General features: G+C 40.1%; 1 protein-coding gene across 3 annotated transcripts in view; it reads right to left on the bottom strand.

The window, feature by feature from the left end:
- PARD3 (par-3 family cell polarity regulator) overlaps positions 1–23,158 on the bottom strand; it is a 461,313-nt gene that overhangs the window by 287,924 nt on the left and 150,231 nt on the right. For all 3 annotated transcript variants that reach the window (XM_082480102.1, XM_082480103.1, XM_082480104.1), the window contains exon 3: positions 15,476–15,656. In XM_082480102.1, coding sequence (XP_082336228.1) covers positions 15,476–15,656 — 181 coding nt within the window. The remainder of the gene's footprint in view (positions 1–15,475; positions 15,657–23,158) is intronic.

Below are 23,158 nucleotides of genomic sequence, written 5' to 3'. Positions count from 1 at the left end.
GGGTTTTAAAACTTTTGTTTCCCGTTTCATTTTACAGCAGAGGAAAAGGGAAGACCTGGACATCACACACTTTGAATTACAATTCTTGTGGGACTCACCTGAAGAGGACTAAAGAAATACAAGCTTAATCTACAAAATTACAGCATTAAGTTCTTTAACAAAATATGCTTTTGCAGATCCCGCTACCAGGAAAAAAAACAACCTCTCTGGACCCAAACTGAAGGATAAATGTCTTTGAACGAACAAAACAAACACAAAAATTCTCGGATCGAAATTCCCTCAGTAGCATGAGGCTGAAAAAAAAATTCCTACTGCTTTCCTACATGGCAGTTTGCTTGTCTAGCCTTTCCAAACAGCGATCTAACAGCAGCGTGAGGACAGCGAGAGGGAAAATTGCTGCCTAAGTGGCAGGTTCGTTATTGTTTGACAATTCTAAAGAGTTCACTAGTAACTTCTAAAAGGAGCATCTCTAATTCCCTGAAATTACTGATAATCGGCCAAGTGAATGGAGAACAATTATGAAGAAAATTGAATGCTTCCAAACGCCAATTTGCTGTATATCCTGGATTAATATTGCATAAGCATTTTTAGTTTCTTGCTGTAAAAGCAAAGGGATAAAAAGCTAGGCCCACAGGCATTCTTGCATGGCTTTCCTCACAGAATTTTGTATCATCATCATTTTTGAATTTTGTAATCATACTTAGCATTTATGTGGTGGCTTACATCTTCAACCTATTTTTCTTTAAAAAAAAAAAAAAAAAACAACCCACATCTGTAAGGTAAACTGTCTTCTGCCTTGAAGGTTCAACAATAAGCAGTCACGCAACAACAGCATGAAGCCCCTAATACAGCCAGAGATATAAGCTGTTTTTTCCTACTAATTAAGTCAGACCACACTTGAAGCTATTGTTGCAAAATACAGTCTCAGGAATTTTTTGTGGTACAGCTACACCAGCAGTTTGCCACGAAGTATGGTAAAAAGGAGAAATACTCTGGGAATAAAAGGGCTCAAGATGTCCATTTTTTAGCTGAGCTAAAACAGACCAGTTTCTGCTAAAAGGCCAAGAAAGCGTAAAAGATTAATGCAGAATCTTTACCAGCCCGGGTGGTTTCCTGGGTAGCAGCTGAGTCACCAGCCAGGCCCGCAGGAGAACGAGACCGGCCCAAGCCATGTTGACGGACCCAGATGCTGTCCATCCTCCTTAGTCCGCACTAAGGAGGAGTTGAATCAAACAAACAAACAAACAAAAAAAGGCAAAAAAATGAAAAAGAACACCGAAAAAACACACTCTCCACCTACAAAAAACGAGGGTATGGATGAATGAGAAACCAGGTTGCTGGAGGGTTTGCAGGTGAAAAGGGTATTACGGCAGTATAGCTAGAGAAAGAGAGGCTATGGCAGACGGTATGGAAAGACTACAGAACCATCTGGAATGGACACCATAAACAGGGACAAAGAGTGCAGCTGGAACAACTACACCAAAAAAGAAAATGTTAAGAAAACGTACAGAAGAACGTTAGATGAGAAAAGCACAAGTCCAAGCATGCGAAGAATCATTCGCTACATAGACTGCAGCACTACGGCGAGACTCCAAACAAGCCGCATAACTCAAATCCTGAAGACACCCTGTGATCATCTTGTCAAACACCTATATAAGCCCAGGTACACCGTGCAATAATGTCTGCATTTAGTCTTTTAACTTCTGTTGGAAATACAGAAAAATATTGACTTTAATTTCAAGACTTCAGGAGACAGAGAATCCATCAAAGCCCCAGGACTGTCATTTTTAAAGCTCTGCAATTCAGTGAATGTCTTCTACGTCTGAGACATCCACAGTTTGTGTTTCAGGAAAGGTAATTCAAAATGTCATCATGCACTTATACAAATCTAAGATTACACACAATACCATTTTTCTTTTTGTGATTAACACTTGAGAAATAACAAAAGTGTAATCATGTGGGATTACCTTTCCTTTTCATGTCTGTAACTTTTTTTGCAGTTTCTGGCATGGACCAGGTCTCAGATTCTACAGATAGCTTTGCAAAGAGAAAGAAACGGAGAGGGAGGGCAGCAGAAACCTACTCACTTCTCTATCATACTCATAAATCATTTACATGGCTCCTACGATAACTGTTTATATGGCAACGTAACATCAGGGAAACAGTTACGTATTGTTATTTGTCCCCAGGGAGATAAGCATTCCCTGCCACTAGCCCACTAGCTCCTCTTCTCTTTTCTTTGTTTTTTTTTTTTCCTTTCTTTCTTTTCTGGTCCATGCTTCTTTGTTCTTTAATTCTTCATGCCTTCTCTTTTCCTTTCTCCCTCTGTTTCTGATCATGGACTGATACGAAGTGGTTGTCTCCTTTCTAAAATTTCCATGAGGCATCAAGTTAACCCAACTGCACCAGGTTCTCAATCTAGAGATCAGCAAATGGAAACAGAAGGAAGCAGCGTCAAGTCACCAGCTAACCTTCTCTTGGGTTAAAGCCTCGTCCCTGTCACACATGCCGAGCATCTCACGTTCTGCGGCTTGAGAACTACAGACAGAAAGCACAGAGCACAGGAAGAGCCTTATTCAGCAGCCCTACCTTTGGCCGTTCCTCACTTTTCACTGTTAAAAATGACCCTTCAGGTGTCTTAAGTGACAGAAAAAATAGTGGAGAAAAAAATCAAGTAAGGAAACACAGAACAAAGAATTTACATTGCAGAGCAAGTGAAGAAAGTAAGAAAATAGTTATGGCTGAAATGAAACAAATACATTTAATTTGGCCGGTCAAGGTGAAAATTAAACTCTGAATTAAGCATATGTGTGAAAATTACCATCCATCTTGCTGAAGCCATGAATTTAAAATAAAGAACTTTTTCCAAGGTAAGATCATACAAGCAACACATTTTCTTTACATGTTACATATGCCGCTCTTTTAAGTTTTGGGTTTTTTTTTTAAAAAGGAGGAAAAGTAAAGAAAAAACACAAGTACAGCTTTCCTTACAAAAGCCATCACTTTTGATACAGCATAAGATGCGTAATTGGATTTAATTAGTTACTAAACTTACTAAATTCTACAAAACATGTGGTCAATGAAATGCCTTCCTCCCACAGAGGTCTGAAACTCTGTTCCTTTCTGAGGAAATTCTAACTACAAACCAATCTTATCTGCTTTCATACAGAAAACGCTGAAAATCTCTCGTCCTAGAACGCAAGACATCTGCCAGAACTGGGAGGCATAAAGTAGAGAAAAACACAACACTGATTCACAAGGACTCGGTGCCTGTTAAACACGATTGGATTTGCAGAAAAACCTTGAAAGCACATGTACTCAGAAAATATTTAAAACATCTTGTGAAACATGGATGAGGGGAGGGGGGAATACAAGCCCATAACATGAGAACAAATTAAAATAATTCATTAAAAATATTTTTCACCCTTAGTAAAACATTCTGACTTTGAAAAAGAAAAATGGAAATGAATGGCACAAAATCCTAGCCCTGGGAGAATTCAGAAACTGAAGCCGGTACATGGCACATACAGCACAGCACAAATTGCTCAGGATGAGTGAAGCTGATGTACTGCCTTGAGGGTTTGAGGAGTAATTTAATATTCAATTCAGCCAATAATAGGAATTCCATGCAAAGAATTCACATCCACAAAATCGTTCTGGTAAAATGCAGAATGAAGTAAGACTCCTAGAAGCTTGCTTGTACACCAGCAGTCGTACCAGGTAAACAGCACATAAATATCAATATTACAATACTACACCGAACCTGCAGGAAATTCTCATATAAAAGTGCAAACGAGTTTAACGCGTGCACACACCACGCTCCTCCGCGAGCTCATCCCACTGGGCACGTACCCGGCTGCGTACAACGAGAAGACGGTGGGGTCCAGCCCCGGCAAAGCGCCCGCTGCCCGGAGCACCGCTGCCCTGCCCGCAGCCTGGGGCTCGCTCCCCGGCACGGCCGCCCCCGGCAAACCCGCTGCCCGCACCCTTAGGAGTGCTGCTGCTCGCTCCCGGGGCCGCCGCGGACACGGCTCAAGCCTGCACTTCTTCGGTACTCTCATCTTCCGTGGGCTTTCTGGTTTTGCTGCCAACACAACATACTACTGCATAGATGGACTGCCAACAGACACACACAAGTCAGGGTGAACTCTTCGGCTAACACAAGAAATATGCAGACCAAGCTGTGATAAACAAACATCTATACATATGCCTGGAGTGTCCAAGGCCAGGCTGGATGGGGCTTTGAGCAACCTGGTCTGGTGGGAGGTGTCCCTGCCCGTGGCAGGGGGGTTGGAACTAGGTGACCTTTAAGGTCCCTTCCAACCCAAACCATTCTATGATTCTATATTTGGGGGCTAGGTTTATAACCAGTTCAGTTTTCTCCTCTTTCCCTCCTTTACTGCTCACACATGGCTTCTTGCTCTCCTCCTCTGGCTCCTGGCGACAGCCCTGCTTGGCACGGAACCGGCGCTCTGGCAGAGAGGAGACCCTCTCCCAGAGCCTTCAGCTACACGTCCCACCCCCCTGGTCACTGCCCAGGTGCAGACTAGAAATACTACCTCAGTGCCAGCAATACCTGCAAACAGATTTCCCCCTACCCTTATGGGTGGACAATGTGAAAATACTCATTTCACTGTAATGCTGCCTTTTGAGCAACATAGCAAAGAGCTATGGGAAAGCAGGATTACAAGAACACTTCGTCCACTTATGTTTTATTACTTTAAAGGTGAACTTAAAACAGAGGTAGAGGTAAATCATCTGCATGTACAATACTCACAGAAATATTGCCTACTATGTCAAACTAGAGCAATAACTTTATTCACTCACTTAATGGATATTTCTCACGGATAAATGTCATGCAGTTCATTTGAAAAAGCAGTTCCATAATTTTTTCACCGTGGCACTCTCAGTAAGCCCTTCATTTTTATTTATTTTTCCGTGAGTCAAGAGCCCAACTAAAATTTTAAATAAAACATGAAGAGATTTCACTATGCAAGACCCTTCAGATGGAAATCGTCGCAAAAGTCAGGCAGTGCTTGACCTAAAATCCCTCTGTCATCTAATGAAGGTCTTAAACATCAGAGCTTAAAATGGGTTGGAATAGAAGAAACTAACGTCATTTTTATATCTGGTGGATAAAGCCTTCATATGCAGAAAACATTTCTGAGGTTTTGGTTCCAAAAAGCCCAAAAGCAGAGAGATCAAAAGAGGACTTAGTAAAAAACATTGAAATATTAATTTGTATCTCATACAGGGCTGGTTAACAAAGCAGGTGTGTCTCTTCACTCTCTAACGTCTCAGAAACTGGTGAACGTAAATTTTATTCTTTTATAATCCTCTAAAAATTAACTGCTAGCATTGCTTCAAGTGTTATTTCATTTGAAACAGCCTTGGTAGTTGTTGTTCACCGTTATTCTCTCTGCACACCTGCAAAAGCATTTACTTTAATAGCCTATATTCAAGGGATGGCTCCTATCCCCACCCCCCCTTTCAGAGGCTGGGCATGTATATAGAAAGCTTTCCTCTTCCGAGCCCACAAGGAGCTGGGACATCCTGAGGAGCGGTAAGGACAGGATGGCCATCACTCCCAGACGCTGCGTGGTGCGTGAGGGAATGGGGCCCAGAGCCACTCGACTGCAAAGAGCAGTGAAGACACCTCACGTTGTTCATTGCTCATTAACTCCACATCACGCCCACTCCCCCAGATTTAGGCTGGCTTTTCAGTGCCCTGCGGCATGACCTGTTACACTACAAGTCTGAGAATGTGTGCCAAGAAAAAGTACAGCTATCTCTTTGCAGAGGTTTACCCATTTGGGAGTAGTACCGCATGAAGTGACCGGATACCAGTGTCAGATCCAAGGCAGATGACACTGTTGGTTTAACCATTAAATTTGACAGAAGTTTCTCAAACCCCGTTTTACTCTGAAAAAAGCTAACGTGGGACTATCTGCATTCATGACATACTGTCTACAACCCAAATATACTTCCCAAGCATAATTATGGCTATATAGCTACTTCCTAGGGCCAAGTAAAATTGCTCTGTGGGTCAAATTGAGAAGCTGTTGGCTTTATAAAACGCCACTTAGCCTCTCTCTTCCAAGCACACAAATGACCATTTTTAAGGCAACAAAGACAAATCCTACTAAAAACAAAACAAAACAAAACAAAACAAAACAAAACAAAACAAAACAAACAAACAAACAAAAAAAACCCCAAAAATATCTTTCAGATAAAAATTTAGTTATACAGCGTGACGTAATTCACACGCAGAATGGGATCCACTGGCATCTGTTGCAGAAGTGGTCACTCTGTTTCTCTCTCATCCATGGAGATTAGCCAGTGCAGCTAGTCTAGGCCATGCTCCATCTCATCCTGAAACAAGGTGTAAAACAGGTCAGAGGAACTCACCCCAAAGGTATCCATTCCTCTCCAGGAATGAGAAACCAGATTGCCTCGAGTGTTTAGCTCAGATGCAGAACCTGAAGTCTGTTGATATTAACCTCACCCGTTGTGTCTGCTTTGAATCAGCTGCTGCCCAGCAATTGCCGAAAGAGTCCCAATTTTACTTCCAGATGCAAACAGTGCTGTACAGAGAGCTGAATCAAACCCAACCCCACAGGATGACGTTTTAATGGTTGATCAAAGTTTGTTTTGAGAAGCCTGTCCCTGACTCATAAGCACAATTTCCAGAAGCTAACACAATAGTTTGGTATCGCTGTCTTTGCACAGCCCTTTATGTATGCATGCAAGTAGTAGTACAAATGTTTTATCTTAACCTAAGCACCACTTTTTGCTTTTGTTTGTAAACCCACATGGTCCCCAACTCACTTCCCACATATACAATCACTTCCAGTTTCTATAAATCCAGAAATGTTGACAGAATTAATTACCTAAATCCATAACGGCGGCAAGAAACACAGACCTGGGACACAGCCCGAGCTCCCATGCACCTCCAATCTCAAACAGCTGAGCTCTGCCATCGGCCTGGGTGGTGAACGCCACCCCAGCGAGGTGTCCACTGTGTCACAAAGGGGGACCCTGTCTGCCCCCGCAGTGTCACAGAGGGGGAGACGAGGGGGCGCTGCCAGTGGACCAGTCAGGGACGCTGAGCTGAGCTGAGCTGAGCCGAGCCAGCAGGAGAGCAGGCGGTGGGCTCGTGCCTTGTCTCACCTCACACCGGGACCATGGGCTCAAGCCAGGCTTGTCACCTCCACAGCATCCTATTGGGGGGTAAAATCTCTGGAGAAAAGCACTTCTAAATATATGTGCTTGATTCTCACCCTAAATGCTTAATCTGCCCCTAATGTGAACCCACAGCATTTCTGAAGATGGAGCTCATCTTACGTACACAATTCATTTAAGATTTACTACAAGAGACGGGTGGGAGAAAGAACAAATTTTATCTTTTTTAAAGTATGAAATAAGGCAATAAATTAATGGAAAGTTATTTCTCATCCACTCCTTTATTTCTGTGTCATCTTCCAGCCCATTTTAGTGCATGAGAGAGTAAATACAAAACAAACTAAAACCCAAGCCTATTCAACTAGCAGCCATCTGTCCCTGTTTCATCCCCCTCAAAAGAGCATGTCAAAAGACACAGAATTTAAAGCAACTTTTTCCCAGTAATCACCAAAAGAGATGGTCTATCTCCAGAACACATCCCCGTCTGAAAAAAAAGAGTATGAGAGTTCACAGGTTGCAAACGCAATAAAGAAGGGAGCAAGAATCCCCTGTTAATTAAGAACAAAATCAAGCAGCAATGCTCTCACTGAAGTACAAGTTCAGCCTAACTAAGGATACACTTTAAGTATAATACCTTCTGGCCTCGGGCTTGTGGTAATAAATATCCACACCCTTCTTTGTTTGGGGGGGGGGGGGGGAACATGCACTAGCTGCTGCACTGAACACAGCGTAACCCTGCAGGCAGCACAGCACAGAGCCCCCAGCATCACAACACTCTTCACTAGCCCTACAACACCCTTTCCGTAAAATCATCCCGCTTAGGACTGAGTGAATAATTAAGCACATTTGACAGACTCTGCATCCTCTCCTGTTGGCAAATTGTCTGCCGGTAACTTATGCCGTTAGCCAACTCTCCCAGAGACCAATGCTTTGCCTCAATGCAAAGTAAAATTTAACCGGGATACCAGTTACTCCCGCGGACTGGTGGTTCTGAATATTAAGGATGCTTTGGAGCATACTGTTTTATCACATTTCAGAAGTACCACCTATAAATACTGCACGAGCTTTTTAGAAACTGTTGGATAAAAAAAAAGTGTAATATGTACACATGCCTCCATAAAGTAAAAAAATTCAGAGTGGTTGTCTGAACTGTGAAAAAGCATTCCCTGCTCATTTCAGATTCATGTTCCTTTGCCTTCACTATGCTCCTTCGTGTTTGCTTACAATGAAATATCAAAAAATAGAGAAGTAATCAAGAAATTATCTACAGCAAGAGTTATTAAACTTATTGATACATGTGTGATGACAAACTCTTTCAATAAACAAACAGCTTTATCACAACAGGATTAAACCCATGATACCAAAATACAATGGAATTGTGCAGCTACACTGTAATGTTTGATTGGATAAAATGGCATAATAGCTTTGTATTCCTAAAGACACAGTTCCCTGAAGGAAAAAGTTACCTTTCATTGAAAGTATGGGAACATAAAACCCAGCAACACTACCACCACCACCACACACGCATCTCAAAACATTCTCAGAGTACAGCTGCGATTTCCATAATAGCTTCTTGTTCAAGTGATCATTAAATCTATTTAAGATGTCAAATTTAGACTAATATCCAAACCTGACTTCTTAATCTATTCAAATTCAATACTTCACATCTTCATAACCCTTCCTTATTATCTCTCTTGTACTACATTGTGTAGGTATGGTACCAAATACCACCAGGTATCAGATACAATACCATCTTTTTATTACTCCCCATTATCAGTACTCAAAGATAGAAGCTCTCACCGTATGGAATGACATCTTGAAATGTCTCATGATTACTTAGGTTTTCTCTAGAGTTCTAAAATTCTTTATTTTATTGGTTTCAGGGATTTTTTTAATCCTACTAGAAGCTACAGTATTTTGCTTGATGGTATACTGAGAAGATTGAAGATATTAAAGGTTAATTTAGAAACTTAAGCAGTTTAAAATCCATTTGTTTTTACAAACGTGTCACGGCCTCATCAAAAACACATGGTTTTTAAACTGCTCAACAATCCCAAATTAACAGCAGAGCACTACGCTTGGAGAAAACACCAACTGGAGATCACTCAAGTCAGAACTGTGCTGTAGAATGAACAAATTTAGCCTCATGGAAGAAAGCAGCACCTGGTACTGATTTTTTGATTCAATAACTCTGGCTTTAAAACAATCACATCCTTGATAGAGCTACAGGGATATATGCGATAAGAATTCCTGAACGGCGAGAGCACCAGAAGGTGAGGAAACAGACTTTGCTAAATCTCCTCCTCAAACTCCAATGCATGAGAAACCTTCCCTATTCAGCTGCCAACAGCTCGGTGCAAGCCTCAAGTTCGAGGTTCTTTTCATATTATCCGACACAGTAAAGGAAACATCTGAGAACCTGGCAAGGAAGTAAAAGTGGGAGTGATGGTTAGGAAATCTTTTGGAATTCATTCCTGGAACTGCACTGGAATGATGGGCACCTGAACACTGGCTGGTGACCGATGAAGGTTCCTGACCAAGGAGACTCACCACGAAAAGCTGACCTGACCCAAAGCTAGGTAAAGCTAGTGGAAAACCTCCCATCGACTTTAGCAGGCATTGCCTGTAAGGTCATAATCTTTCATTATAAATGTGGATGACTTTCTCTACATTTTGTAAGCAGCTATTTAACCCTAGAGATAACTCCAGCTGATAAAGCTCCAAACATCTGGTTTTTGATGAACTCATCCTTCTCTTCCTCCCTCTTCTAATCTCTTGCTTCCTTAGTTCTTCGACACTTGAAAATGACTTTATTTCCATATATAAAACTGACTCAGAGTTGAATAAGGAGTCAAAGCGATGCAAACAAGAATGAAAAAGTTTCTGATGGCTACATGTGGGAAAGAGTGCTGAAACCGTAATAATTTTTGAAAACAGGACAAATGTGAACTCATCTCTGCAGTTCTTTACTGACATACTAAGACGCAGTACTCCAAACCTTTAAACAAAGGCACTTAGAAATATTAACAAATTAATTCTGAGAATATGCATTTGGGACTCTAAATAAATACTTGTATCAAATCAGTGAAGTGCCATATTTAAAACAGCAATTTTAAAGTACTTGAAATTCGCACACTTATTTATGCACTCACACCTTTAACTGGTTTGCTTAGTATTGGATTTTTTGAACACTCAAATCGTGAGATGCTAAGAAAAGACACACACAGATTTAAAACAGACGCCAGAAGTGGCTCACCCGTGGTTACCAAACAACCCAATGGCTTAGCCAGGAGCAGGACAGATCTGCCACCACCAGCCAGTTGCCTTCCTGCCTTCCAGCACAGCGCATGGCACCGCTCAGCAGCACGCAAAACATACCTTGGAACCTTTCCCACAAAGACTTGCTTGTTAAATGAGGTATAAAAACGTTTCTTAGGACCCCGGGTTACCAAAAATGGCTTTTCCCCAGGCAATGCCAACTGCTCTTCTCTTAGACGACATGAAGAATGAGAAAAAATTAATAGATTTGAAGACTCGGAACCTATCAGATTTTATCTTTTCTTAACTAAATAAACCAGTCTTTCCAACACTTGGTCATAGTCTTCAAAGCATCTTACTCTTGCTGCTCTCTTTCAGCTCTCTCCAACTTGTTTACAATGCCTCCAAGTCTGCCACCACAACTGGTCACTTCAGCTAAAGTCTTCTTGCTCACAACTACTTCAGTGAACCCACAGCAGCATTTGCCTTTGATCTTTTGATGGAAGAGCATAATGCCCATATGCACTGTAGTAATGCACTGTAATGCCCAGAACCTTCTGGCAGCACTGTGTAGTTAGCTCTTCACTAGCGTTGCCTTGCAAATTACTTTTTTTTTTCTAGATTCAGTGATTGTGCACATATCACTGATTTCAAAACAGTTTATAAATGTATGAAGGGAATGCTGAACTGAAACCTTGACATCTAAAGTGCTTGAAACTCCACCTTAGCTTTTGACGCAATGCTCTCCAGTTCAGATTTATTAAAATACTGAACAGTCCTTAACCTAAGAGAGCCCTCAGGGACTACACTTGATACGTCCTACTAATTTGCCAGTGAACTACTAAAAACTACTCTAAGGACACAGAGAGATCCACAAATTCAAAGGCAAGCAAGGTCATGAACTTTAATATCTCAAGAAATTCACAGCGAGAGTCTGCATGCGTGCTCTTACCTGTGAGGAATAAACCTGTGCTTATTGCAGGGTAAGAACACACATGCACGGGGAACCTTAGAGCAACAGCCATGTGCTGGGGAAACGATGATGGAAGCTGCAGCAAGTTCTTTGCTCCTCTGCATCTTCACAGCCAGCTGTGCACTCGCTTCATAATATTTTCGTCTAGACCCTTTTTTTTTTCTGCTTCTGCGACCAGAATATGAAAGCAATGCCGAGAGTCCTACTAAAATATATAATACAGATCACGTGAGCAAATACATGACTGAAGCACACCGTTTCCAGCCAGCTCATGTTCACCCCGCAGCCTTTAGGAGAACCTTACAATTACCCCATACCTCATTTTTAAGGAACCGATGCACCTACCAAAGGCATCCCGAAAACCAAAGCAGCAGCCTTGTAACAGGCACGGCCAGCTGATCAGCGTCACACTGCACAAACTAGTACAATACTAAACCGCGCTGGGAAGCTGTACGCGCACAATACGCCTGCACAACTGTCTGCTAAATATTCCACTATGAACATCATTTGCTTTTACAAATAATAGCTTCAAGAAGCAAACAATTAAATTTTATTCATTATATTTGGAGTCACAGAATTACATGGTAACTCCAGAAGTTGGACGAGATCTCTGGAGGTCATTTGGTCCAACCCCTCCATACAAAACAGGACCAGCTAGATCAGGTTGCCCAGGGTCACCTTCAGTCTCTGAGCAGTCTGTTTCGCTCTTGAGGTGAAAATTGTTTTCCTAATATCTGAATTTTCCTTGTTGCAACTTGTGTTTGTTGCCTCCAGCAATAATGTGCCCATGTGAGAAGAGCCTGGCTTCATCTTCTCGATACCCTCCTGTTAAACAGCTAAAGAAAGCAAGAAAGAAGATCTCCCAGCCCCTTTACTCTTCTCTACTTTGGGCCAGGAGAAAATGAAAAAAAAAAAAAAAAAAAGAAAGAAAAAAAAAATCAGTCCCTTAAACTTCTCAATATATTTTCCAAATAATGTTATACATTAAAAATGCTCTTTAACTGTAACTGCTGAAACGTTCAGAGAGATTTGTAACATATAATCACAGCAAGACCAAGAACCAAGACCTCCCTTGGTTATTTAACAGAGCTAAATAACTTAAAAGGAAAACTAGACAAAGAGATGACCCTTTTCACAATATCTCATGTAGCTGGAAAGGGGTTTTATTTACAATATTTAAATGCAGTACTGTGAAACAAACAACTTGGTTCACAGGCAGCGCACCCGCTGCTGAACTGTCACTGCCTGACATCCTGTCTTATCTGCCAAATTGCTCATTAGGTTTGGCAATTTTCACCTGCGCCTCCAGTTTATATTTCAGCAGGGAATAAACATCAGTCTGCTTTAACAATCTTCTGCGGCGAGCTTCCAACCTCTTCTCAGAAAGCACGCAGGCACACACAAAAAACGCCTCGTGTACTGTATGCTTCGAAAAAAAATGCAGCTCAACTGATGAAATACAAGAAGAGGAAGTTTAACTCGGGTAACAGAAAAGCGGTAAAAGGGAAAGAGCTAGGTAAGAAACCCAAATAAATCAACCGCTTCTATCGATGGACTGTGTTTTCACATTGCACAACGACACAGGGGGTATGGGCCAGCCTCATTTTTGTTTCCACATTTAGACGGGAAGATTCAATTTGACACAACCCCCCCACGTGCAAAGTACAGGCTGTGTTTGTGCATGGGAAAAGAGGGAATCCAGATGAATATCACTTTTCCAGCTGGACCTGATCTAGCTAACCTTTCCCGTGCTGGGAGAGGAGTGATGGCGTGATCTATAAACAAACAAAAGGGGTAGCGTGGCAACCAGAACAAAGAGAGGAAAATCTCAGCAGGCCCTTAAGCCCCAGCCTAATGCGCTGAGATGCTGCCTCCGAACGGAGACCGCTGCGTACCCCTCGGGTGCAGGTGAGCGGGAGCAGAATGGCACAAAGCTACGCTTCTGCGAGGGAACTGCTGAGAAACAGAGCCCAGCTTGCGAGCAAAAAGCACCAGAGATGTAAAACAAAATGTCTAAAATGCTATAAACCAATTTCAGACGGAATACTGTTTTTCATTTGTTAGAAGTAAAATATTCACCGCCAACCCTGCAATTAGCTAGAAAATTACAATAATTACAGCAATTTTGTATCCCATCTCCAATCCAATTAATAGATATATGACCTTGTCAACACGTAATAATCAGGATCTGCATCTACCACAAAACTGGATGGGTTTTATTTGCTGAATAGAACTTACACAGTAAGAAGATAATTATTTGAAATAACTGAGAATACCATTTGTATGCTATGCTTCACTTCACAAGTTATCAAGGAAATACAATAGGGATATTATTTCCATTTTCAATGTATATTTAAATGAAATTCTCGAAATAGGTATGTTTAATATGGGATAGTATTACTGGACTGGGATTCTAAACCTGTGGTTTGGAACATTTAAAAACAAAATATATCTAATTGTCAGCATAAAAAAAAAAGGAATTAGCTAGACAAGAGAACATCTCTGATTTGTGATAACACATTTATGACAAAATGTTTCACCCATTTTACTTTTGCACACTTTTATAAAAAGCATCAAAAGAGCTATAATTCTTAACAACAGTTTTAAAACTTGTGCCTTTCTATAGACCTTCGTATTGTAGGGACTCAAAGCACTTTTTGGTCATTTTACTAACCAGTGAACTAGCTAAGTATTCCATGTATTTTCCAGAATGACACCGAAGATAAGTGAGCTGTTCAATATATCACTGAATTTTATCTGTGCTGTATGATTTTGATGCACTAACATCGATGCACTGTATAATACACCAGATAATCACACTAAGGAGAAAATGTATTTGTCTGCTCTAACCCCTCCTAAGTTGAGAACCCAGGAGGACAGATTTTTGGCTTATGCAAGGAAATGAGATATGCATTAAGCAGCGGCATACCCTAGTGACAGCAGACCAGAAGGGTCCCGAAATTCCAGGATGCTTCTTTATTCTGCTATTAATCCTTTCCCTAATTTAATTCTGTGTTGTAATGAAGCATAGTTACAGCCTGAAAAGATACATGTTCAAGTCAATGGAAGCCAATTTTCAAATGTTGTTCCCTTAATTTTGCAAAAAACAAAACCCCTCAAACTTAATAGAGTTGTAACTTTTCCATTTGTGTTTTACCTGATTACTTAAACACAGATTTTATCCATTAAAAGAACACCTACAGAAAATTAATCTCTTGGGAATTATGAATAGCTGTTTAATACACCATTATCTGTAGACTATCAAAGGACTGACTGATAATGACTTCTGACAAGAATTTTCTGGAATGGAGTCACTACTTCAAAACTTCGGTGAGCGAAATGATAGACACTACAGGAAGGGGGGCACATTGCTTTATCCAACATTGGCTTGTTTGCATGGTACTTTTAACAATGAAAATTACACAGTAAGTTTTGTTAGGCGATTTTTCTTCTTAATAAGCTGAGATATTCAAAGATCCTGCCTGAGCAAGAACTGGGAATTCCTACCTGCATGGCTTTGCAACAAATCTTCCCCATTTTGAAATAAACAAAACAAAGCGATGTTCCTGGCTATGGTTTCGGGGTTTTAAAGTGTATTTTTGCAACACAGTAAATGCTCGTATCAGCAGGTGTTTTTACGGAAAGACGGAAAGGTGACAAGCATAACCTAGCAACATTGACAGGTTCAGTAGAAAGTGCTCCTATCTTTAGTTTCTTTTCGCCGTTTTCTTCATTAAATGGAATAAAACAGGAAAACTGAAAACTGCACTGTGCAGCAACTGCATTTGGAAACTTTGCTGTGATTTTCAGTGGGAGGACAATTTTAAACTGGCAACACAGAAGGAGCTTACTGCTCCTAAAAGCAGTTTATAAATAATTTATTAAAACAGAAAGGTTTGTTTACTTGCATGCAACAAGCATTTACGCAGTTTCTCAATTTTGATCAGCTTTCGATGAGGACAGATAATGAATCATATTCCCAGCAACGTGAATGGGTAACAGCACTTGGCATCCTTGTAAATTAAGACGAAACATGCTGAGATACCGAGAACGTTTACTTACTTGCACGGAGGACTGAAGGGGTGACCTCAATTTCACTTGTGGCTTGGTAAGGCTGAAAGGCCGACGCCGCGTTGGAGCCAAGCTCACTGCCAAAAATCTCTGGGCTTTGCGTGCCTGTCGAGCTGGCGCTGGTGCCATCACCTCCATGGTGTGGATCTTGCTCATCAAACACAGCTACGAGCTGCAAACGACAATTTAATCTACTGTTAAAAAAAACTTTCAGCAACATCAAAGTGCCACTGCAGATCAGCATTTCATCATTTCTTCAAACCAAAGAGCAAGAAACTTCTATCAGCAGAGACTCAGATCAATGCCTAGATCACAACATCCTCAGCCCAGGGAAACACAGCCATTAATTGGATGGTACAAAGGGTCAACAGCTCTGATGGGACACAAAACCCATCACCGCGAGCCGCAGAGTGAACGGCACCAAGTCAGCAAAGGAAGGGTCACATCTTCCCCGGCAAACCATTTCATCTTACCCAGAATTGCAGAAAACTGCCTGAGTGATGGTGAACTGGAATTTATCACCTGTGTTTTGCATCATTACTACAAAGCCAAATCATGAGCAAAACCACATTTTTACAGAATGAAAACATATAACAAGAAATTATGTTAATACACATTGAAAGCTACAGGAAAAATATGAGCCACCCTAAAGTGTAATAAACACTACAAGTTATACTCTATTAATCTGTTATCTATTAATCTATCCTCTATTAATATGATAGAAGTGGTGGGTTTCCCTTGCAAAATTTCTTTCGTCAAATTTTCTGAGATACTTCTCTGTTTGTTTGCAATCAACTTCTCCAAGACAAGCCTAAGAACTCAAGCCCAATTTGAAACTTAGCCAAGTCACTAATTTAATAAAGATTTGCTAAATCTGTATTCACCGTTGCAAGGGAAATAGGAAAAACGTCACGGTGTTTTTCGGTAAATCCGAGATATTTTTTTCCGCTACAAATGAATGTTTTTATTTGAAACAAATACTTTATTCCAATTTGTCTTCAGTGACCTACTGAAAGAGAAAAGGCCAGCTCTTATACACATTTAATTTTAGAACTTAATTGTCAAGATGGACAAAAAAAAGTTTTATGGATAACAGCATTCTGCAGCCTATAAATTAATCTATAATGTAATATTTGAAAGACATTTCCAAGAAAGCATTACATTCTTCTGTCCAAATTGGTAGGGTAAATGGACCAAATCAACTTAAACCTACGCTGATCTCTGCAAATTGTTTATTTTGTCAGAACAACATGTAAAGCTTCGTATAACTTAAAGGAATCAGAGAGGTCATTTTCTCTTTTTTCTTTTTATTTTTAAGTGAATTTGACATCATCTCATCCTACAGATTTTAATATTAGTCCCTTTACTCAAGTCTAGCTTACACAAACATCAGGGAAAAAAACCTGAAAACCACAACCGTAAGCCCAACTGTAAAACATTTGGGAATTCAGCTTTTGAAAGCACTTTCAGGAATTACCTTTTTTAACGAGTAGTTTTGAAATTGCAGAAAGTAGCAAACTTCTGCCAACAGTTCCATACCTAATGTAAATTTAGGCTCTGGCATGCAAAAAACAGAACGAATGAATTGGTAATAGGTAAAACATCCATGCTCTCTCCAGTGCTATTTGAAAGGTAGGGAGCATAAGGAAAAACTGGGCTGAAGCTGCAGACAGCTAGAACACATTTTTAACATAGAATTCATTATTTTATGCTTGAGAAATCTACACACAAGAGAGCAACAAAAGAGATGTGACAACACCTAAAATGTCAGTAGCTCAAGAATATTGGAAATTTAATTTTCTAACACATTGTGAAATACCAATGGTTACATAGGTTGAAGCTTATTTCTCAAAAGAAGCACACTTTACCACAACACTTCTACTATCTGTTTTATAACAAGCTGATTACCAATGCCCAGCAACTGAAAATAAGTTAATCCAGAAGTGAAGATGTGTAAGGTATTAGAACAAAACACAAATGATGCATTTAAGAATTCTAGGCATGAAACATCAAATCTTTTTCTCCTTTGCATGGCATTATCAAGATAAATCTCCAAATTACATTCTGGTCCTTTGAGGCTGATTGAAAAGTATTACTCAATGCATGCTACTGCAAGTATTTTATATATATTATATATATGTAAAAAGGTACGCGCATATAAATCTCTGTATATGCATGTTGTACTGTAAGTTGCCTCCAGCTTTTTGCCTATTTGAGACAGCCTACAACCTATGACTTCAGAACATCGAAAAACGAATGTTTCTCATTTCAAGCTTAGCTTTTGATCTTATGTATTTTCGCAGGTGCTTGCCGGTTTGACAGCATCAAACCTTCAAAAGGCTTCAGTTCCATTAGAAATCATACCGAGTTGTAACATTTTTGCATACAACATGTGAAGAAATACAAGCCATGTTAGTCTTCTCCAAATCTAATTAGTGTTACATTTTATTCTACAGTAGCAGGTTATAATTCAACCAGGTTTGCACCAGCTCTGCTAGGCAGGTTAGGAAGTGCATTGTAGAACAGCGTTACAAAGGTACGCTCCTTCCTCATAATGAGCTAGAAAGTCTTCGGGACTGGAAGACTTAACGTGAATAGACAGTGTTGGATCTTGATTTCCAGAGCCTGATATGCCACTCTGCAGATGATGGCGGGCTCAAAGGAAACGACGACAGCCAGAACATCTTCCACGGTATTCTGGTATCAAGCATTCATTTCTGATTTCTCCAACACATTCTATTTTAATCAAGGGAAATTCTTCAAGGAAAAGAATTACACAGTTTTGTACCTCTGGAGGCCCTGAAATCAGCACCTCGACTACCACTTTTGCGGGAACAAGAAACAAAACAAGAAACAGAGGAAGAGACACCTTAGGGCTACTTAGAGGGAAGCCACACGAGTGGGTCGCTGGACCTACGAAGAATCCTTTGCAGCAGAAATCCATAGCAATAAACACTGCTTTATGCCAGGGAAACAAACAGTCTGCCAGTGAAACGCCTGTCATGTTTAAAGGCCAAAGACATGTTTTAGTTTGGCAAAGCATGGAATACAGATTACTAGACCGGCTTTTATCAGCCCTAAAGTCAATGGTAAACCCATGGTATTTTGCTGGGCTTTAAATATCAGATTTACAAAGAGAGTAGAAAACAAAGATGACTATCTTTTCTGGAAACAACAGCATCTTTTCTGTAGGGAGATTGCTTCCATGTTGACTTAAAAAAAAAAAAAAAGAAAGAAATGGCTGAAATTACCATAACCATGCACAGCGTCTGTTTTCAAATGCAAGGAACTGCATACTCCTTTCAGGAATCACTCTGTGATTACTTCCAATACCTGACATAAGCTGCGCCTCCTGTTCTCAGTCCTTCAGTTTTAGATCATGTCATTTGCAGTGACCTGGGAAACTCATCATACCATCCGTTGTTTGCAAAAGGGATCAGCAGAAGGGCTGAACAAACCATAACAATGCACAAATAAAGAAGAAAATAGCTTAGCTCTTCACTATTAGATCAATATTGGCTCTTCAAAAGATCTTCCACCAAAATTCAGTGAAAACTGGAGCCCTTTGGCCTGTTTTAATCCATTTTTTAAAAAAGACAACCCCACAGCCAAAGACCAAATATCATATCAACAATAATAATAGATAATAATAGTAGTAGTTATAATAAGTTATATCCACCCCCCATTCCATGGGACCTGAACTCGAATGCATCAAAGACATGAAAATATGATTAAATAGGTTACAGCAGTTTTAATCACCCAGGGTAACACAACACAGTATTTGCATATTTCAATCACTGAACTAAAAATCAGGAAAAGGGAAGTAAAAGCAAGTGGCAACAAACTACTTTGTCTTCCCAAAACAAATTTAATAAATTATAGGATTAATTTAGACTGTCATGTTTACATTTGTAAATATATTATGGCAAAGACAACGGAAAGGAAGTTTCAATACAGATCCACATTCATCATCACTGTAAGCTGGCACAGGAAGAATCATCAGTTTGAACAAGATAAGAATTTGGTCCCCAGTGTAAGCGTATACTAGTTTTTTGGTTTGTTTGGCTTTGTTTTTTTGTTTTAAAAAGAAGTTTCAAATATTCAGTAGCACTTTCAAATATAAAGACAGCAGCTTTGTTCAAATCACAAATTATGGAAAGGTTCACTCCATTTCAGCAGTGGAATTAGAGTAAGTCCTTGAGAGGTCAATGTGCATAAACTAAAATACTCCTATTTTTTAAACTCCAGAGAACAAAATATAAGTAATCTTATATGAATTATCAACAAAGGATTTTTTTTTTTTTTAAAAAGCAACAACAGTCAGTGTTAAACCAACAGCATTTTTTTTTAAATACAAAGAACTGCAGTAAAAGTCAACAATTATCCCAGTGGTAAAACGCGTACTTGGGATCCTTAGCATATTTTAAGAGGTGGTTTTTATATTGCTACCATCATCCTCTGAAGACCAAAAAGAAATATAGGAGTACAGTTTAAAAACCAGCTACCAACTTCATGCTCTTCTCTTTTGACTGACAAAGACTCTTTCTACAGGAAAGAGAAAAAGAAGGGGAAGTAACATAATTTAACTCTTTTTGCTAAATATACTAGCTTCATCAAGGAAATGGCTTACAAAGCAATGATTCTACAGTTTGAGATATCAAAACAAAGTTTTACTGAGACGCCTTTGGCTTTGGGATAAGAGGAAGGCATTCCAGCAGATCACTGCATTCAGCCCTCTATAGCACATCTGACCGACCTGCCACAACCGTGTTGGAGGGAATTAATTACACTCCGACCTTTAGCTCTTTCAGAAAGAGGCACCAGGATGAGCTTCTCTATTGCTCTGTCTGGGACTCAACATATCATATCAACCAGGTTATACTTAAATAAATAAAAAGCAAGAAGACTGATTTATTTTAATATTGACACAGCAGCAGCAGTCTGCATTCCAACATTAATTATTACAATTTCCGTCTATTCTAAGGTAATTAAAAATTAGTAAACACATATGCAGTCTTAATTGACTAGATTAAGTACTTGAATGTTAATTAACTGGATTTAAAAAAACTATTCGCACCAGCAACGGTTGTTTACTTTTTCATTAAGTATTAAGACCATATAAAACAATTCATCACTATCAGATGGTGCAATCGGGTCATCTCTCTCCAGCACAGAACCACAAAACCAGAAATCCTCCACTTCACAGCAACTCATAAAGCTAGAAACTTTTGCTGTATCTTTTCCCCTCCTATGACGAGTAAGATTGTCAAAAAGAGCACTTGAATTTTGCATATTCCTAAGTACCTGGCCAGAATTTGTTAATTCTTTTGTAATATTTATTGATGAATCTGATACTGGTTCATATGTAGGCACCAGTAATGATTTCAGACATATTTTAACATCAGTCAGCATTACAGCTCTATTCTCATGCTAGAAAGACAGCAAGTGATCTTCTGGTTTTCACATCCTCTGCACTTCTTGTCTGCTCTTTCTAACACAGAGTGAAACTGAAATGACTTATCTTTTTAATGATTAGGAGCCACTTTAGATATCTGGTTTCTTCTCACCAGAAGGAGAGTTATCAGAAAATTTCATAAAAGGACATTCCCAATTCAATCCGCTGTTCAGTGACCAATTGCTCGGTAGTTGACCTGTTGAGCAACCAGAAGTGTCTCGATTCCCCTGGCTGAACCATGCACTTCCCCTCTTGGCCCATACAACAACTTCCAGATGTGGTCTTCCACAGATACCTCCACAGCTGCTGTGCTCTTCTGGCGTTTATGCTGCACATCTTCTCCTGCACAACGGCCATTCATGTACACAACTGCCTTTCCCACAAGTGATTATTCTTCTGCTTCCAGCAGAATAGAGAGCACAGCCCTTCCCAGGCAGCTCCGAGTGACCGAGCAGCTCAACACCCACCTCTGGTGAGGCACCCTTGCTGGCAACGGTTCTGGTTCTCAGCTTATGCTTAATAACCGAACTACATAACTTTTTCACAGGAGACTTTGGTCCTCGAAGAGAGAGATTTTGATGGTCCAAATGAGATTCTAAAATCCAAATTAGGCTTATCTCCAACCCAAATAGCTCCTTCAAGCATTTCCTTTAAACGCCGATGCCAGAGGGTGAAGCCCAGACCTGTCCTGCAGTCCCAGCAAAAAGGTCTCTGTCTGCACACACCTTCTGACAGCCACTTTCTGACAGTCTCTCACATTTGCTGATGTGAGAGTCTGCAATCACTCAGAGCATTGCCATACACTTTCAGACGTGTGCCGCCACTATTGGAAAAAGGACACAGAGGAGTCTGGCAGAAAATTTAAACACGAGCATCACTGGCATCCTTTCCTCAGCAAAAAACTTTTCCAGTCTTAAGCAATCCTGTACAGCGAACCCAGAAGGCAACCACAGAACTGGCTATAGATTTCCTCTGCAATGCACACAACTGAAGTAGACTGCAAGAGAATATAAACAGATTTCTATAGTGACTCTTAGGCTTGGCAAAAACCAAAGCCCTACCCAAAGCAGACTGCGTATTACTCGGTCCACGTTAATATGCAGAACTGAAGAGTACTTGTTTAATAAGGCCCAGCAGTAAATCAAATTTCAGCTAATGGCACCTCAGACTCCAAAACATCCTGAAATACAAGTTGCTTGTGAATGAACAGATGAGTATAAGAGGAAAAAAACATAAATTCGAGAAAATAATTAGCAAGGGAGTAGCCAATTATTATTTAGATACGGAAGAAACTAAATATGAAATCAATTTGTAGGCTTTCTGATGACTGAACTGACTTTAATAGCCCCATGGCAGACCCAAATACTTAATATTCCTTCAGCTTCACTTTTCTACATGGCTCATTAAAAACCCATTTAAATATAACTACTGTTTCAATGAACTGGTAAGAGGAAATACAGAAAAAAATGGACATTTTCACAAATAATGCACTACTGCCCACAGACATAAAAAAAGATCAATTAGCAAAAATAGCAGCATCTAAGAGGCATTCTGTGCTATAAGTGCAACCTGAGCGCCCCCTCAACAGACTTACAGATCATGCAACATCGCAAAAGGAGACAAAGGGCAAGCACAGTTTCCATTTTAGACAAACTGTAACACAAAACACAAACCTTTATAATTTCAAGACAATCTTTACCTGTCCTAATTAACCACCTTCAGTCATGAAGCCAGACTAGCTTTTTATAACAACTTTTCAAAGTACTGTAGCTAGAAGGGAACCAAACAACTGACATTCTTATAAGAACTTTATTGCATTATTGCTTTTGGAAAAATAAGGAGGACATTATAAGGGTCACATTTTACTATCAAATTAACACTTTGGATTATACAGAAGTGTAAACTCATACAGAGTCATAGAATAACCTGAACTGGAAGGGACCTCTGGAGATCATCTGGTCCGAGCCCTTGTTCAAACCAGGGTCAGTGAGAGGAGGTTCCTCAGGGCCACATCTAGTCAGGTTTTGAATAACCCCGAGGATGGAGGCTCCACAACCTCTTTAGGCAATCTCTCCCAGTGTTTGACCACTCTCGGTTTTAAGAATTTCTTTTTCCCTCTGTCGAGTTGAAACTCCCCTTGTTGCAATTTATGTCTGTTGTCCCTTCCACTATTCCTGTGCACCTCAGAGAAAAGTCTAGCTCCATCTTTTCCACACCCG

This window comes from Vanellus vanellus (assembly GCF_965231255.1).
Source record: "Vanellus vanellus genome assembly, chromosome: 2".
Lineage (NCBI taxonomy): Eukaryota > Metazoa > Chordata > Aves > Charadriiformes > Charadriidae > Vanellus > Vanellus vanellus.
This window is presented reverse-complemented; position numbering and strand designations above follow the sequence as displayed.